The sequence below is a fragment of the Mytilus edulis genome, chromosome 14 (genome assembly GCF_963676685.1).
Source record: "Mytilus edulis chromosome 14, xbMytEdul2.2, whole genome shotgun sequence".
NCBI lineage: Eukaryota > Metazoa > Mollusca > Bivalvia > Mytilida > Mytilidae > Mytilus > Mytilus edulis.
The window spans coordinates 9,345,646-9,364,907 of record NC_092357.1 but is presented as its reverse complement, the minus strand read 5'-3'; the positions used below and the strand labels follow the sequence as shown (position 1 = coordinate 9,364,907).

Below are 19,262 nucleotides of genomic sequence, written 5' to 3'. Positions count from 1 at the left end.
CTGAAATGTAATATGACAGGTATTGTTATACTGAAATATCATGTGACAGGTATTGTTATACTGAAATGTAATGTGACAGGTATTGTTATACTGAAATGTCAAGTGACAGGTATTGTTATACTGAAATGTCAAGTGACAGGTATTGTTATACTGAAATATAATGTGATAGGTATTGTTATACTGAAATGTAATGTGACAGGTATTGTTATACTGAAATGTCATGTGACAGGTATCGTTATACTGAAATGTAATGTGGCAGGCATTGTTATACTTAAATGTCAAGTGACAGGTATTGTTATACTGAAATGTAATGTGGCAGGTATTGTTATACTGAAATGTCATGTGACAGGTATTGTTATACTGAAATGTCAAGTGACAGGTATTGTTATACTGAAATGTCAAGTGACAGGTATTGTTATTCTGAAATGTCAAGTGACAGGTATCGTTATACTTAAATGTCAAGTGACAGGTATTGTTATACTGAAATGTCAATTGACAAGTATCGTTAAACTGAAATGTCATGTTACAGGTATTGTTATACTGAAAAGTAATGTGAAAGGTATTGTTATACTGAAATGTCAAGTGACAGGTATCGTTAAACTGAAATGTCATGTTACAGGTATTGTTTTACTGAAATGTCATGTGACAGGTATTGTTATACTGAAATGTCATGTGACAGGTATTGTAAAACTGAAATATAATGTGACAGGTATTGTTACACTGAAATGTCATGTGACAGGTATTGCTATGCTGAAATGTTATGTAACAGGAATTGTTATACTCAAATGTGAAGTGACAGGTATTAGCAGGTATTGGTATACTGAAATGTGAAGTGACAGGTATTGTTAAACTGAAATGTCAAGTGACAGGTATTGGTATACTGAAATTCGAAGTGACAGGTATCGTTATTCTAAAATTTCATGTGACAAGTATCGTTAAACTGAAATGTCAAATGACAGGTATTGTTATACTGAAATGTCAAATGACAGGTATTGTTATACTGAAATGTCATGTGACAGGTATTGTTATACTGAAATGTCATGTGACAGGTATTGTTATACTGAAATGTCATGTGACAGGTATTGTTATACTGAAATGTCAAATGACAGGTATTGTTATACTGAAATGTCATGTGACAGGTATTGTTATACTGAAATGTCATGTGACAGGTATTGTTATACTGAAATGTCAAATGACAGGTATTGTTATACTGAAATGTCATGTGACAGGTATTGTTATACTGAAATGTCATGTGACAGATATTGTTATACTAAAATGTCATGTGACAGATATTGTTATACTAAAATGTCATGTGACAGATATTGTTATACTGAAATGTCAAGTTAGAGGGTTATAATTGCCTATGTACATTTGCTACTTATAACTATGGACTGAACTGTGCCTATTATTGCTAATAATGTTTTATGTTTCATTACAGATGACCGTGGTCATTGTTCGACATTAAAGACATGTGTCACTGTGAATAAATAGACATTGTTCTTATTTATGACCACGGTCCTTTGTTATAAGAATGTACCTGTCCCGTCATCATTCAACACCAAACACGTACTACAACCGACTTCTGATACATTAATGGAAACCCCTAAAGATTCTACTCGTGAAAAGAATTATCCACTTGGTCAGACAACTTCAGACTCCAAGGACAGCTCTACACCAGAATTCACCGATTCACAATATTTGCCTATCGAGCAAAAACTTCATATTCTGGAAACGCCCAAGACAGGACTTTCTTCATTCAAAAGTCCTAGAGTTGATAACACACATCCTGAGCGCCGTCGTTTGGAATTCACAGAAACGCCACTTGAGAACCAAGGAACACAGCCGACCACCAACACTCCTCCATGGTCATTTGTTTTCTGGTATGTTGAATGGGGTAGGTAAAAGTATTGTCAACACCAGTCCTGTGTTTTGTTTAAGACTAAATGAAACCTTTTTTAATTGTTATTTGTGATTTCAGTTCGCTGTCTCCTAGGCATATTACAGTGTACAAGTATTTGCCACCTTTAATGGAACATTACGAACCAAAAACTTAAGGGGAGATAGAGGGTTATAATTGCCTATGTACATTGGCTACTTATAACTATGGTCTGAACTGTGCCTATTATTGCTAATAATGTTTTATGTTTCAATACAGATGACCGTGGTCATTGTTCGACATTAAAGACATGTGTGAATAAATAGACATTGTTCTTATTTACAAGTGACAGGTAATGTTATACTGAAATGTCAAGTGACAGCTAGGTATCGTTAATTTGAAATCTCATGTAGCAGGTATTGGTATACTGAAATGTCATGTGACAGGTATTGTTATACTGAAATTTCAATTGACAGGTAATATTGTTATACTGAAATGTCAAGTGACAGGTATCGTTAAACTGAAATTTCATGTGACAGGTATTGTTATACTTAAATGTCAAGTAACAGGTATTGTTATACTGAAATGATATGTAACAGGTATCGTTAGGCTGAAATGTCATGTAACAGGACTGAGCATTTTGTTGATTATTAAACTCAAAGACAGTTTTCTGAAACGTATATTGCATTCGTGAGTGGGTCCAGAGATCAATAGTTATCTATGGTATTAGGATAGGTATTCGGTGTGAGACGAAATGTTATTATCTTTTTCACACGTTTATTATTAGGTTTTGTCTGCCCGCACTATAAGGTAACTGCTTACATAACGACACAAGCCTTGTCAGTGACTCTTGATGAACTGTTTTTTGTAAAATATGTCAGATCTACGTTTTATGACGTAATTTTGTAATTTGTCATAGGCTGTTTTTAATTCACGTTTAGAATTAATTATCACTACTAGTTTATTTCTCACATCTTCCCATGGTACTTGACTATGTTCTAAACAATATCAAACGAGGAAGAAGACCAATAAAACTGAAAATCCCGAAAAGTTGTGAAAAAACGACCAAGGCATTGCATGGGGTGGGGATGAAAAAACTACCGTAGCGTCATCAATTATTCAACATTTGATAAACAATGAAGTATAGATTATAACATGCCATTTTCCATATTGGCCCTGGTATCATCCCGAGACTCCCATATCGGCCTCGAGGCTTAAGCCGAGGGCCGATATGGGTCGAAGGATGATATCAGGGCCATTATGAAAAACATGATATAATCTATTTATCACATATTTGAGTTCTGCAGTTTTACATTCATACATACACGGTGACCTACGTTATTGCTTACATCCAGATCATTTGAACCTTTACATGTGAAGATGTGGAAAGTTGTGTCAGTGGCAAACATACCACATCTGCTTATTTGTAAATTAGTTTTATATTTGTATTTAGGATGTTGGCTGCTAGCTGTTTATTTCGAAATATGAAAAAAAACAAGAGACATGCCACAATATATTATATATATTAAAAACACTGAGTTCGAGACAAGATTAAAACCACAATAGAAGACACAATATCTGTTGTATTTTCTATAATGCCTGATATTTAACCTGACTTTTTCAAAGATATAATCTGCGCTTTATCAAGTGTTTTGCAAATGTATCTTAGCGACATCCGTTTTTTTTTTATTAGCACCGTTTGTTTAATAACTGTCATCCCGGTTCTTCACCTTTTACATAATTTCATACATTTCACAAGAAAACTAAACAAATTAACACTTTTCAATTCCAGTATTAAAGCGCAGACACCATTTTGAAAATGTCAGATTAAATATCACGCATTTGAGAAAATACAGAGAACTTGGAAGGCATTTTGTCCTTGATTGTGGATTTTGTCTCGCCTGTATTGTAATTTTACGTTTAGTGAGCAAAACCAAAAACAATTAAAAGATTGATTGAGACATCTTACAGTAAGAGAATTATGTGATAGTTTTTGAATGTGGAGGTTAGAAAGCTCGTATCATGTGACAATTCCCGCACTTAGTGATGTACATCATGGATTACTATTGAACAGATGTACAATCGCTAATTTCTTTGGTAGAACTACATAGCATGTTACGTAGTTTCTTGGAAAACAATGTTTATTTGATGAACAAACACTTTTCTGGTACACTGAAGACGCAGAAGTGGCGGACGAAAAATGGAGATAAATGAAAGCGACTATTCTTTCATCACTGTAAATTTGTCCTCTATCGAGAATTATGATTTACCAATGGGATTTAAGAGCGTCATGCTGGTTCTTTATGCTATAATAATCATCGTTAGCATCAATGGTAATGTGGTTTTGTTATATACTATTTATACTATGCCTAAAAAGCGTATAAATGCTAATAACTATTTCGTGGCAAGTTTTGCAATTAGTGACATTCTAATGGGTACGTTGTGTATTCCTTTTACATGTATAAGTAATATCCTGTACAGTTATTGGCCGTTCGGGTCGATGATGTGCCCGATAGTCAGCTTTGCACAAGTTGGGATTGTGCTCCAGAGGTCATTCATCATGATGGCGGTTAGTTTTGAACGGCACCATGCCATAGCACGTAGAATGAAGAAACCATTTGCGAAGAGAAAAGTCAAATTAGTCATTCTAACTTTATGGTTAATTGCGATAATTGGTGCTACACCAACAGCGGTCTTTTCTACAATTGTCCATTTACCGTTTGAGCCAGGGATTCGTGGACTATGTCTTGAGAACTGGCCATCGAACACAAATAGAGACTTATATAATAGTATTATTTTGTCCGTACAATACGGAATACCGCTAATAATATTGACCTTTACTTATGTACATATTGGTTATATAATCTGGAATAATAAGATACCAGGAGAAGTAGATACAGTTCGCGACAACAAGATAGCTAAATCTAAGAGGAAGGTTAGTAACTTAGTTTAATAGGGAAGAAAACAGTGAACCTATAATGAAGGTTTCACATAGTGTGTGTGTGTGGGGGGGGGGGGGGGGGGGAGGGGGGTAACAAGATAGCTTTATCTAAGAGGAAGGTTAGTAAACTTAGTTTAATAGGGAAAAAGCAGTAAACCTATGATGAAGGTTTCACATAAAAGGGGGGGGGGGGGGGTGTAATTTTTTTTTAGCTATTCTATCTAGTTTGGCCATTATTATATATTCTGTGTATTTTAAACCCACAATCTTCTCTAATTATTGAGCCAATTTTTCTCTTTTCTTTATTTTTTACTCTTCATTCTGCCGTTTTCCCTCATTGTTTTTTATACTATGAACCCACACTCTCTCAATCAGACGGAATTGTGTGCATTAAGATTTCAAATTCTTTCTTTACATCTAGATCATGCATTAGTTTTGAAAATGTGAAAATTTGAATCTTAAATACGGACACTTTAAAGAACGTTTCATTTGTTACCGCTTTACGTGCATTCTGTGTAGATTCTATGTAGATGGACATCTTACATAAATATAAAAATGGTCACTGTTACTTGATACTGGTTGTATTTTGACATATAATTGTTAACTTTGTTTAAATCTGAACTAGTATCTGTCAGTCATGCTGTCGTTTTACTATCAATACGTACAAAATAAATAAAAAATCACCAAAAGTACTTAACGGTTGGTTCACTTGACCGTATGCCCTCAAACTCAAACATGCAATTATAAACCAGCCCAGTGCAGACAACTAAAAATAACAATAAGCCTCCCATTCACTTGGCGCTTTACATCGTAGATCAAACTGCACAAACCATGCTTACATGTAATTTGTTTATGTAATTTATACGTGTTTCTCGTTTCTCGTTTTTTTATATAGATTAGACCCTTTGCAGCTTGTTGTTCGGTGTGAGCCAAGACTCCGTGTTGAAGGCCGTACCTTGACCTATAATGGTTTTCTACATTTGAAAATTCCTGTACCAAATCAGGAATATGACAGTTCGTGTTAATTCGTTTTTGATGTGTTTTTTCATTTGATTTTGCCATGTGTTAATGGACTTTCCGATTTGATTTTCCTCTGAGTTCAGTATTTTTGTGATTTTACTTTTTACTTTTATAAATTGTTATTTGGATGGAGAGTTGTCTTATTGGCACTCACACCACATCTTCCTTTATCTATTTACAAAAAACAAGAAATAATGCCTCCCATTCACGTCATGCTTTACAGCTTAGATGATACTGAATAAAACATACTGACAACTAAAAAACAAAAACTGAAAAAACAAAAACAAAACCGTAAACAAAAACAAACACAAAACCATCAACAAGATGGATTGAAACAATCACTTTTACAAATTTAGCCAATACACATCCATACCACTATTGACAAGTCAAGAGATGTTCCGAAAACTGTAAATATTACCTTTTTGCACTTGGCTTATCACTCATTCCATATCAAAATCAGTTTAAATACAACATTCAAAAATTTATTTCACCCTTCTTCTTTCATTCCCCCCCCCAAAAAAGAAATAAATAAATAAAAAATGAGTGAGGAAGGAAAAAAAAATAAGGAAAATACACCCTAATTAAAAGGAACTATATTCGTTTGTGGTCTTGGGCCAAATAATACGGGAGATGACATTTGTCTGACAGGCAGTAACAAACTATCGACCTTATTTTAAACAAAACGAATAAAGTCCATATATTTTTGGATTCAGCAAAAATGGGCTATCATTTGACACTGTAAATGACATTTTAAACCGAATATATCAAAATATATCTTTTGGAATGGAAACCCTTCAATTGTTCTCTGGACAGTTGGTTTCTAATTGCGTTTGAAAATCTGTTTTCAGCCATGAGTCACTTTCGCTGGTGATCCAATGAATGGATCTGTGGTATAGTTGTCACTTGTTTAGACGTTATCATCATGATTATATATTTATTTATTTTTTAAATTTCAGACAGTAAAAATGTTGGTTGCAGTAGTTTTGATGTTTATCTTTACCTGGCTTCCTTTGCATTCACTAAACATTTTCGGTGATATAGATCCATCCATCTACGATAGAATGTATGTCCATATGGTATGGCTTGGATTCCACTGGCTGGCGCTTAGCAACAGTGCATCTGGGTGTGTTATCTATATAGCAATGTCCTCCGTGTTCCGCAATGGTTTCAAAAGATGTCTGTATAATGTTTCTTGTGGTCGACTGTATTGTTTAAAGTCTTCGTTAACTTATAACGATTCTCGATTGAAGAGAAGCTATTCGAATTTTTCGCCACACATAAGACGATGTTCGTCGGACGCATCCTCTGTGTATAGGCTAAAGTCATGGAATAAATTGTCGTTAGAAATGGACCCTACAAACAACAACAGAGGAAGACGCCATTCGGTTGATGTTACCTGTTGATATGGATCATCATAGTACGGACTTAAAGCCGTTGAATAAATTGTCTACAGAAATAACCAGACTCAAGCTAGCAACCGAAATGAACTCTTCGAACAAATATTAAGGTAGACGTCATTCTATAGGGGTAAATTCAGTAAAAAATCTCCCATTGACTTTAATGCTAATCTGTGCATGGAATTAAATTTATACCTGATTTACCTTTAGAAATTGGAAACTTTCATATAACATTCATGAAAGTACAAATGTAGCCCTATCTTTTGCAACAATAAAAACATACGGTCATGCGGCATTTTTGGGCATTCACATGGCCTTGTTTACAAACAGTGTAGATGCGCACTGAATTCCTATACTGACCCCCCATTACTTTTCAACACTGTAGAATTTGTTTTTAGTATATTCAGCATTTTTTTTCCCACTCTAGTTTTAATCCATCTGCCAAAAAATATTTATTACCAACATTATCTACCAATCAGAAGAGCATATGACTTCAGTGTTATAAAGATAGCTCTCCCCTAAATGGGCGGGCCCTAATGACGTATATTTATTTACTGAATTTACCCCTATAGATGTTACCTGTTCAAATGGTTCATCTTCATACGGAGTTAAGCCATGGAATAAAGTGTCTTTATAAATTGACCCTTTAAACAATAATAGAGGTAGACGCCATTCGATAGAAGTTACCTGTTAAAATGGACCATCAGCATACAGACTAAATAGCTAAAGTCATTGAATAAATTGCCGTTAGAAATGGACCCTTTGAACAATATAAGAGAAAGACGCCATTCGATAGATATTACCTGTTAAAATATGCTATCATCGATTTGTACGGACTTAAGTCATGGAATAAATTGTCTTTAGAAATAGACCCTTTGAACTATAATAGAGGTAAACGCCACTCAGATATTACCTGTTAATATGGTCATTATCGTACAAACCTAAGTCATGGAATAAATTGTCTTTAGAAATGCACCCTCTGAACTACTACAGAGGTAGGCGCCACTAAGATATTACATGTTAAAATGTGCCATCTTAAAGGACTTAATAGCTAAACCGTGGAATAAATTGTCGTTAGAAATGGACCCTTTGAATAATAACACGAGGTATAGACGCCATTAAATAGATTTTACCTGTTTAAACGGGCCATTAGCGTACGAACTTATAACAGCTAAACAATGAAATACAGTGTCGTTAGAAATGGACCCTTTGCATAATAACAGAGGCAGACGCTATTAAATAGATTTCTCCTGTTTAAATTGGACATCAGCGTACGAACTTATAACAGCTAAACAATGGAATAAATTGTCAAAAAAAAATAGACCCGTCGAACACTCGGTAAATGTATCCTGTTCCTAGACGTATTAAACCTTTAGAGTATTTAGCTGAATTCTCACCGAATGAACTGGCTCCAATGAACCATAGATATATCCCATAGTATATTACCATCTGATTGTAACAACGTCAAATGTTTTGAAATGTGATGCAATGTTTTGCCGGAATAATACATGTATAAGTACTTTACATCTATATGAATAATGTCGCTCGATAAAACACCATAAACACTGTTATGAGGGGGAGGACAGGGGTAAGGGAGACAGGGAGAAAGGGGGTAGGAGAAAGGGGGTGGGAGAAAGGAGAAAGGAGAGGAAGGCTGGGAGAAAGGAGAAAAGTTGGAGAAAGGAGAAAAAATAAAATATCTCTCCTTTTAAAAAATAATCTAATATTTCAAGAAAAAATATCTCAAAAGGAGATGTTTTATTATAATGGGAGAAAGGAGAACGGGGGTAGGAGAAAGGAGAAGAGGGGTGGGAGAAGGGAGAAGGGTACCCCCTGTCCTCCCCCTCTGTTATGTCAATCATACAAAATACAGAAATTGTTTCAAACTATCTGTGATATTGTATATCTAATCATGCCGATTTCCCCCCGACAATAAACAATAAACAACTATAAAAGAATCGACACAAAAGGGTCCAAATTGGCGTGGTCCTCAATTCTTTTACTTGATTGTTTTTGACCATTTTTCTGTATTCTTTATTTAACATGGCCGACTTGGCTAACAATAGAAAATAGGGATACAATGTAAGTTTAGATAGACAAATCTGATTGGAGAATGATGTCCGCAATGTTGAGATCTTCCTATTTACAACAATAAATAAAGCCAACAGAAGTATACCGCTGTTCGAAATTCATAAATCGATAGAGAAAAAAACAACAACATTAAAATGTAACACATACAGAAACGAACTATAATATAACAATGGCTAACAATGACGAATATGACCGTTATTTTCTCTTTTTCTCTTTTATCTCTGAAAGTATACGGAATAGGTAGACACATAAAATTGCGAAAAAGATAAAATGTTACCAGTTTAATCAAAAATATCACAAACAGAAAGGTAATAGAACTTATACGATGTGTCCTGTACCCTACCATGCCAACGTCGTGCCTAGTGCAGAAAGCCTGATTTAAATATTTGTCATTCAAGTTATTATATTCTGTCTTCATTAACTTACTCACATACAGATATCAAGATTCTCTACTAAAGAAGCCATATCGGTTTTTGGCTAGGAATCAAATGCGAAAAGTTTGGGCATAGTGAGTTAATAGTGGAATGTAAACAATTTCTTTAATCTTGAGATGATATACACGAGAATAAAAAATGTTTTTCATCATCAACTTCATTTGAGGTGCACCTGAGACATATTCCGTCTTGTCGGAGAGTACCCTGATAGCGACCTTGTTTAATTCTTAGTCTGTGAGATGAAATACGCAATCGAGTGAAATTTCTCCTGTGCTCAGGTGATTTTAATATTTAAAGTAAGATATCTTTCAACACCAAAATGATTCTTTAAAGTGCTATAGCTACAAAGCTTCCCATCAGCACAATTGTGCATTTGGTTTCTCCACTGTATTTCATAGTGCTGATACAAAAAGTTTTAATCAAAATTTTGTATCTAAAGTTGCTTGCAAAAGCTAGACTGTCAACCCCATTAATTTTTTTTTCAAATAGTTTAAAGATCCATACAAAGAGGGAATTTTTTATTCAAATAATAGCTTTGACTCTAAATATGCATCTTTTAGTTAGGGAAAGGATGAAAACGAATTTTCGATGTTAAGATACTTGTCTGTTTAAGTGTGTGTTGGTTTTTTTTTTATAAATTTCCTGTTACAAAACTTTGAATTTTTCAAAAAACTAAGGATTTTTATGCAGTTAAGCTGCATTATGCGAGCACCCTAGATTTGTGTTCTACCCAATAAATACTGAAATACTTGCCATAGTCATTATCTAGCTTGCTACTATGTTATATATAACTAATTGAACACTTTTTTAATACTTTTTATTCTGGATTACAAAAAATATGACCAGAAAAACCTTAAATGATCGTCGATTTATCCAAAAGTTTTGAGGTTACACATAGGAAGTAGTGCTCATTAGGAATCCTTGTGTAGTTTATTATGACCTTTGCTTTTGGCCAAGATGTCAAAGAACAATTGTATGAAATATTTAATCGCCGAAAATCTCTTAAGACAAGCAGTTTAGATTTCCCAAATGGCAAAAGTCGTAGGAATATTGTTTGTCATCAATACGTAGTACAACTACGTCAGTAGTCTATTATATAATAAGTTCAACTGTTCATGCTGTTGGCGGCAATTTCAAATTAGAAAAAGAAATTTTCGTATCTTTTCAATTTGGAGGCAGGTGTGCAAATTAGCGGTGGTCCGAGGTCCTCGACCTTCCACTTTTGCAAGCGGAATTTCGACTAGAATAGTTGCTTTCTCGCTACGCCCGACGTAGTCACCTTCCACTTGAAAGAAAATAAGAATTAACTTTGCAAACCTTTTCACCATGTTCACCAAAGTCTCCAATTGAACGAGCTAAAAACTTATTTTTATCATTATTATTCATGACAGCGATGTTCATTTTGTTCAACCGCTAGCTTTATACAGAAAATCGCCGACAAATATTGTATAAATTCGAGTAAAATCGTATCTGATTGACAAAAACAACTTTGTAAATACATAACAATGGCGGCCGTGAAGACAAAATTTTACAATATCGGATCCGATTCCGGAAGCGGATAAGGGTAATTCCTGGTTTGGCGATCAATTACAAAATAAATCCAAACAGGTGAAAAAATACATCTATGCATGGTAAATGAATATAAACACTAGAACTGTAAACCAAAAGATATATGTAAAAGAAAGAAAAAGCAGAAAAATATTTTATACAGAAACTCAAAATTCTTTTTGACAAATTTTAATTTAAAAATCCAATACAACGTGACAGCTGGGAATAGTATATCTAAGAATATACATGTTCATGTTCACAGTCTAAATCAGTCATAAATGATGATAATGCATGTGAGATGCTTTTAAAGTGTAAACATATTACTGCAATTTCGAAGGGTTATTTTTTTTATCTCAATTTTGAAGGGTCAATTAAAGTAGCTGAAAGTTTCTTTCTTTATTTTTCACAAATAATGCAATTATATTATATATACCTGAATGTAAGTAAATCATGAGATATAAAGGTGGCATCATTTGGGCCACTCTACCCCCTCCTGTTTAATAACTTGGAAACGGTCGAGCTCCCCACCCCTAAACCATATGAGGGGCACATCCAGGATTTTAGGTTAGGAGGTGCGCAAACATAAATTTTCTCCGAGCAGAGCGAGGCTAAAACAAATTGAGGTCAAATTATCGGAATATTCTTTATTAAGCTGAGAACAACCCATGCTTTGCAAATTTAAGGGCAGTGCACGCCTGCCTCCCTCCGACTGAATCCGCCCCTGCATATATTCAAGTATAGGACAATATAAAAAATAAAATGAAATATAGGGGGAGTCCCTGGAGTTACCCCACCCCCTCCTGTTTGAGAACTTTGAAACGGTAGAGATCCACACCCCTTAACCATATATATTCATGTTTGTGACAATATGAAAAATCAATGAAATATAGGAAGAGTCGCTGGGGGTCACCCAACCCTCCTGTTTTAGAATTTAAAAATGGTCGAGATCCCCACCCCTAAACCATATATATTCATGTATGGGACAATATAACATCCCACCCCTTAACCATATATATTCATGTACGGGACAATATAACAATTCAAATGAAAGATAGGGGAGTCCCTTGGGTCACTGTACACCCTCCTGTTTGAGAACTTAGAAATGATCAAGATCCTCACCCCTAAACCATATATACTCATGTATGGGACAATATAACAAATCAAATGAAATATAGGGGAAGTCCCTGTGGTCACCCCAACCCTCCTGTTTGAGAACTTGGAAACGGTCGAGATCCCCACACCTAAACAATATATATTCATATATGGGCCAATATAACTAATTAAATGAAATGTAGGGGAAGTCCATAGGGTCACCCTACCCCCAGTGGGGGATCCAGAAATTTTCATAAGTGGGGGCCCACTGACTGACCTAAGATCAAGATCCTCACCCCTAAACCATATATACTCATGTATGGGACAATATAACAAATCAAATGAAATATAGGGGGAGTCCCTGGGTTCACCCTACCCCTCCTGTTTGAGAACTTGGAAACCAATGAGATCCCCACCCCTAAACCATATATATTTATGTATGGGACAATATAACAAATAAAATGAAATTTAGGGGAAGTCCCTAGGGTCACCCTACCCCCAGTGGGGGATCCAGAAATTTTCATAAGTGGGGGCCCACTGACTGACCTAAGATGGGCCCGCTCCCAGATACGCTTCAGTGATTCCCTATATAAGCAACCAATTCTTTTCCCAAAAAGGGGGGGGGCAACCACACCCCTAAATCCTCTGCCTACCCCTACCTGTTTAAGAACTTGAAAACCGTTGAGATCACCACCCCTAAATTATATATATTCATATGTACGGGACAAAATAAGAAATCATTTACATTTACTATGGGCAAGTCGGTAAGACCTCACATTTGATCCCTGTTGTAGTGAACATTTTTCTGATTCGTGTCTCATAACTTTTGTACTATAGAACACAAATTCAGTTTTCTTTCCAGAGAAACTAGTCCATTCATACTATTACATGTTCATACTAAGTCAACTTGAACTTCTAGCATTCAAATAAAACCAAGGTTAACTACCAAGTAGAACAACTGCACTCATTGGGAACTTGTACCACTGCAGACTCACCATAAAAAAATATACATTGCTATATATATTGCTTTTGAAACCTTGATAACATATAAATTATTTGCCTTAATAAATAAATCATTAGATAAACATAAATGTACTATATATGAATGTTTAATGTTGAGTCAACGTTGCCACAGCTTTCATAATTACGGTTGTCTTGGATTTTGGTTAACTGCCTTCAGCGCTTACAGCGCTTTGATTTTATCACAGGAATAGATTACCTTAGCCGTATTTGGCACAACATTTTTGAATTTTTGATCCTCAATGCTCTTCAACTTTGTACTTGTTTGGCTTTATAACTAATTTGATCTGAGCGTCACTGATGAGTTTTATGTAGACGAAACGCGCGTCTGGCGTATTAATTATAATCCTGGTACCTTTTATAACTATTTACACCACTGAGTCGATGCCACTGCTGGTCGACGTCTCGTCCCCGAGTGTATCACCACCCCCAGTAGTCAGCACTTCGGTGTTGACATGAATATCCATTATATAGTTATTTTTATAAATTTCCTGTTACAAAACTTTGAATGTTTAAAAAAGCTAAGGATTTTCTTATCCCAGGAAATAGATTACCTTAGCCGTACTTGGCACAACAATTTGGAATTTGAGGTTCTCAATGCTCTTCAACTTCGTACGTGTTTGGATTTATAACTACTTTGATCTAAGCGTCACTGATGAGTCTTTTGTAGACGAAACGGGCGTCTGACGTTTTAAATTATAATCCTGGTACCTTTGATATATATTTACACCACTGAGTCGATGCCACTGCTGGTCGACGTCCGATCCCAGAGTGTATCACCACCCCAGAAGTCAGCACTTCGGTGTTGACATGAATATAATAATTATAATCCTGTTACCTTTGATAACTTATTAAATTATTTTTATGTAACCATGGTTTCAGTATATCTTATGGTATATATGTCAACCGACTTTTACTTGACTTACGTCAAATGAAGTGCTAACGGCACTTTTGAATGTCTGATTCCCATTTAAGTGTGAAATGATATGACTTACTAGTATTTAATAGTTGAACTTTGTCGATAAACTAGCTTTCAGTACTGCGAGTACTTTAAGATCGGTACTATGTATCTTATCGTCTTTTTGTTATTAAATTTTGTTTACATAAAAAAGAAGATGTGGTATGATTGCCAATGAGACAACTATCCACAAAAGACCAAAATGACTCAGACATTAATAAATTACCACTGCCGTAGGCGACGGGGGCATTAATTGTTACCCTTGACCGTCTGTTCTGTCGTCGTTCCATCCGTCCGTCCCATTTTCGTTGCAAAACTTCAGCCCGGGAATTCGTGTCATAAGACTTATTATTTTATTTGTATTGTTTTGTAGCGACTTAACTAACATACCCCTTTCTCAAAAACACTTGATAACTCTCCCTTAATAAGAGATCTTGGTGACATCACTTTTAACGTATTCATGAATTCTTATTATGAAAACAGTCGTAATTTATTTGATTAGCACTGAAGAAATAATTAAATTTTTGGGGTAGTATATATATACTGTTTTCAAAGTTAAGTTGTTACATATAGTTTGTATTTAAAATGTGTTAATTTTTGTATTAGTTTCAGGGTTGTCTGTTTTGTCAAGGTCTTATTATGTAAAATAAATTTCATTAACTGACATTTCGAGAGAAAATTCAGCACTGATTCGTTCAGTCATTGAACATTTGCGTCATTAAATAGGTTTTTTAAGGCAGCCTATCCGACACATATTACAGTGAGGTCAACAAAGGTGACCTCTTCCCCTCAAAAATTAAAAAAAAATATGGTTAAATATGTAATTTCTTTTGATTTTAAGTTCGGTGTTAAATTAAAGCAGTCACACTTTGGTTTCATTTAATAGCAACATATGCTAGAATTACATTCTGTAGTTAATTATAACTGCACGTTCCTGTGTAAGATAATGAAATAATAACAATGATTAAAAAAAAGCCCATCATGAATATGTTATAGTGAAAATTGAGTGGAATTTAAGATAATCCTGAGTCCTTAAAGTACAAATTCAATATCTACTTACTAGAAATAGAGCTATCTGAATAGTATTTGAAGGATTATGCATTGAATTTATAAATTCATTAAGATACAAGATTATTACTGAAAGTAATATTTAGTACGATTTTGAATTGATCTGTTTTAGTATTTATTTGCTTATTTTACTGATGCACTTGATAAGCGAAAACAAAAATAAATAATAATAAAATGCTACCATCAATACTTTACCCATATTTCGACTGTTTTATTTATTACGTCTGTTTAATTCATGCATCGTTGTAAGTATAATGTAATATGATGAGACTTTAGTACAAAATGAGAGGTTTAGCGCTTTAACACCAGGTTCAATCCACTATTTTCTACATTTGAAAATGCATGTATTAAGTCAGGAATCTAACAAATAACATAGACTTTCGTAATGCTCTTTTTTGAGCAAACAGTTTTGTACAAAAACAAATGAAGTGCGAAAATTAACAAAACTTTTGTTAGTCTTGCATTATTTTTAATTTTAGTTTCTTGTGTACAATTTGTTTTATATGGCGTTTAGTATGGCGTTCATTATCACTGAACTAGTATATATATTTGTTAGGGGCCCAGCTGAAGGACGCCTCTGGGTGCGGGAATTTCTCGCTGCATTGAAACTTGTTGGTGACCTTCTGCTGTTGTCTGTTCTATGATTGGGTTGTTGTAGCTTTGACACATTCCCCATTTCCATTCTCAATTTTAAGATCCTCTCAAGGCGTAAGGACAGATAAATCAGTTTGGTATAATTCAATATTGAAGTGTCTAATATATACAAAATTAAAAAAATATCAACTTTACCTATTTCCTTAAAGGTAAAATTCACGAATTTTTACATATCATCTTATAAATACGATTAAAAACATATTCACCAAGTTTTATCTGGATATGAAAACTAATAAAGAAGAAAATTGGAAATTATTAATTTTATTTATTCAAACTTCCTGAATTATGTGAAAAGTAAAATCACAAAAATACTGAACTTAGAGGAAAATCAATTTGGAAAGTCCATAATCACATGGCAAAATCAAATAACAAAACGCATCAAAAACGAATGGACAAGAACTGTCATATTCCTGACTTTGTACAGGCATTTTCAAATGTAGAAAATGGTGGATTCAACCTGGTTTTATAGCGCTGACCCTCTCACTCTGATGACAGTCTTATGTGACGTAGTTAAAAGTCGTTTTGCAATCTGAAAGTGGATAAATCTCATTTCAAGTCTTGTATCAAAATATGTTCAAAATGCCTTAATTGCCAAATATTAAACTCTGCTAAATTATCCCACGAGACCATAACCTGCTGAATTGATACGTAAGAACACTACCGTTTATTTTTTATAGGGAGAGGTGGGATGGTGTGACTTGGATGAAATTAAAAAAAAAAAGGCAGGAGAGGAGGAGTGAGAAAAAGCAAAGGCCAGTTGACTATTTATTTTAAAAAAAGTCAGGATATACTAATAGAGTGAAAAATAAAAAGCGGCCCCACACACCCTTCCCTTTTCGTTTTGATTTTGTTATCGGACGTTGTACTACAGACTGAGGGAATTTCATGAGTCACGACGGGGGTCCTTCAACTTTATTTTCCTTAATGGTGATGGCCTCTCTGTTTCAAAATAACAAGCTTTTTAAAAGACCCTTTAATATTATATCAATGACAGAACTCAAAAATCAGGAGAAAGATAGGTCCGTGTCCTTGTTTTTTTAGTTTTTTTTTTAGATATATTCAATTGAATCCTTTAGGGAAATTGGTCTTTCTAGATTTCTCATACATTTAACAACGTCACCTCGTTTCTTTCAAAAACTATGAATAAAAACAAAGATAAAAGATTTTCATAAATTGCTTCCTTTTTTTTTTAACTATATGTAATAAAAGAAAAGTAAGGCTTATCAGGCAAATTATTATTGGCATTAGCATGGCCAATACTATCATGACTATAGAGGATTCCGAATATCTGACAAAAAAATCAAGGGTAGCAAACATCCTTAATTTTCAAAGCCATTTATCTCTATTATTTACTTATCAGCACTTTATTGTGTTCTTTATGCCTATTATTCTCTTTTCTCTGCAGCCACTCTTCCACATCATTTTTGATTGATATGAAGTATGCTTATCATAGATGCTATGCCATTTTATAAATATAATTATATTTTTATATAACAGTAAAAGTGTATATGGCAGTTAGGACATACCGGTATCATGGCATTCTAAATTTACCTTTTTAATAACAAAAAAATAAATCCTGTCAAATCAATATTGAAAAACTGTGCTTAATCAACAACAAGCCGTGAAATCTCCTATGGAGCACTACGGTGCCAGAAACATCCCACAAAAAATTATGGAAAAGTAATATATAGTTTTCGCAAATCTAAAATGTCACACCCAGAAACTTGCTCTTTGGATAATATCGTTGACATTATGTTTCACAATAAATAGTCGATCATCACAATGTATTTCTTAAAATTGATTTTCTCTTTTTTAACAACATGATTATATATTTATTATTGGCTTGTTATACTAGTACTATCCTTCAGGAGTCCAAGCTTTCCCTGAGATTCCCTGTTACATCCCACTTATCACTTAGGGCAGTAACAAGTTGTAAAATTCATAATACATATATATGTATGTTCAATATATGTGTACGCAACCGCCTAATTTTTATATCCTTTAATACAGGAATACTGATTATTCATATGTTTTTTAACCGTTCCTTTAAAATGAAGTTTACTAATAGTTATCAAAGGTACCAGGCTTATAATTTATTACGCCAGACGCGCGTTTCGTCTACATAAGACTCATCCGTGATGGTCAGATAAGAGTAGTTAAAAAGCCAAACAATTATAAATAAAGCCGTTAGTTTTTCTAGTTTGAATTGTTTTACATTTTCGTATCGGGGCCTTTTATCGCTTACTATGCGGTATGGGCTTTGCTCATTGTTGGAGACCGTACGGTAGCTGTTAATGTCTGTGTCATTTTGGTCTTTTGTGGACAGTTGTCTCATTGATATTGGCAATCATACTACATCTTCTTTTTATATAAAGTTGAAGAGCATCAAGGACTCAAAATTCCAAAATGTTATGCAAAATACGGCTTAGACCTGTAATCTATGCCTGGGATAAGAAAATTCTTGGTATTTCGAATAATTAAAACTTTTGCAAACAGTAAGTTTATAAAAATGACCATATAATTGATATTCACGTCAACACCGAAGTGCTGACTACTGGGCTGGTGGGGCCCTCGGGGACGAAACGTCCACCAGCAGAGAAAATTTAAGAGATACATCAACAGTGTTTATTTTAGAATTGCTCAAGTCTGTAGGGCTTATTCCCGATTGTCCCACTTTTTTTTTAAATTAAGAGCTCATATTGTCCCACATGAAAAGTTCTGACTGGTCCACATTATTTTATGAGGCGAAATGTTCTTATCCCTTGTTAGATTGTCTCTATGGTTTTGTTTCAGATATATAAGCCAAAATCTACATTTTATGCGATGCTCTTCTTTTAGACATTGCGGCCATCTTAATTATTGGGCGGGGTCATCGGATACTTTTTTGAAACTAAATACCCTAAGGATGATTTTGGCCATGTTTGCTTTAATTTTGCCAGTAGTTTCAGAAGAGAAGATTTTTGTAAAAATTAATGACGACGACGAATAATGAGAAAATGAGAAAAGCTCACTTAGTCCTATGGTCCAGGTGAGCTAAAAAGCAAAACGGACAAAAAGCAACGGACAAAAAGCAAAAGTGTCGGACAAAAAGCAAAATTATCGGACAAAAAGCAAAACGGACAAAAAGCAACGGACAAAAAGCAAAAGTATCGGACAAAAAGCA

The 19,262-nt window shown here is 34.4% G+C and overlaps 1 protein-coding gene across 1 annotated transcript in view; it reads left to right on the top strand.

Annotated features, from left to right (window-relative positions):
- Positions 1–1,593: 1,593 nt before the first annotated feature.
- The window catches only part of LOC139503959 (acetylcholine receptor subunit alpha-1-A-like), a 34,032-nt gene continuing 16,363 nt past the window's right edge, over positions 1,594–19,262 (top strand). The window contains exon 1 of the mRNA XM_071294004.1: positions 1,594–1,894. Coding sequence (XP_071150105.1) covers positions 1,594–1,894 — 301 coding nt within the window. The remainder of the gene's footprint in view (positions 1,895–19,262) is intronic.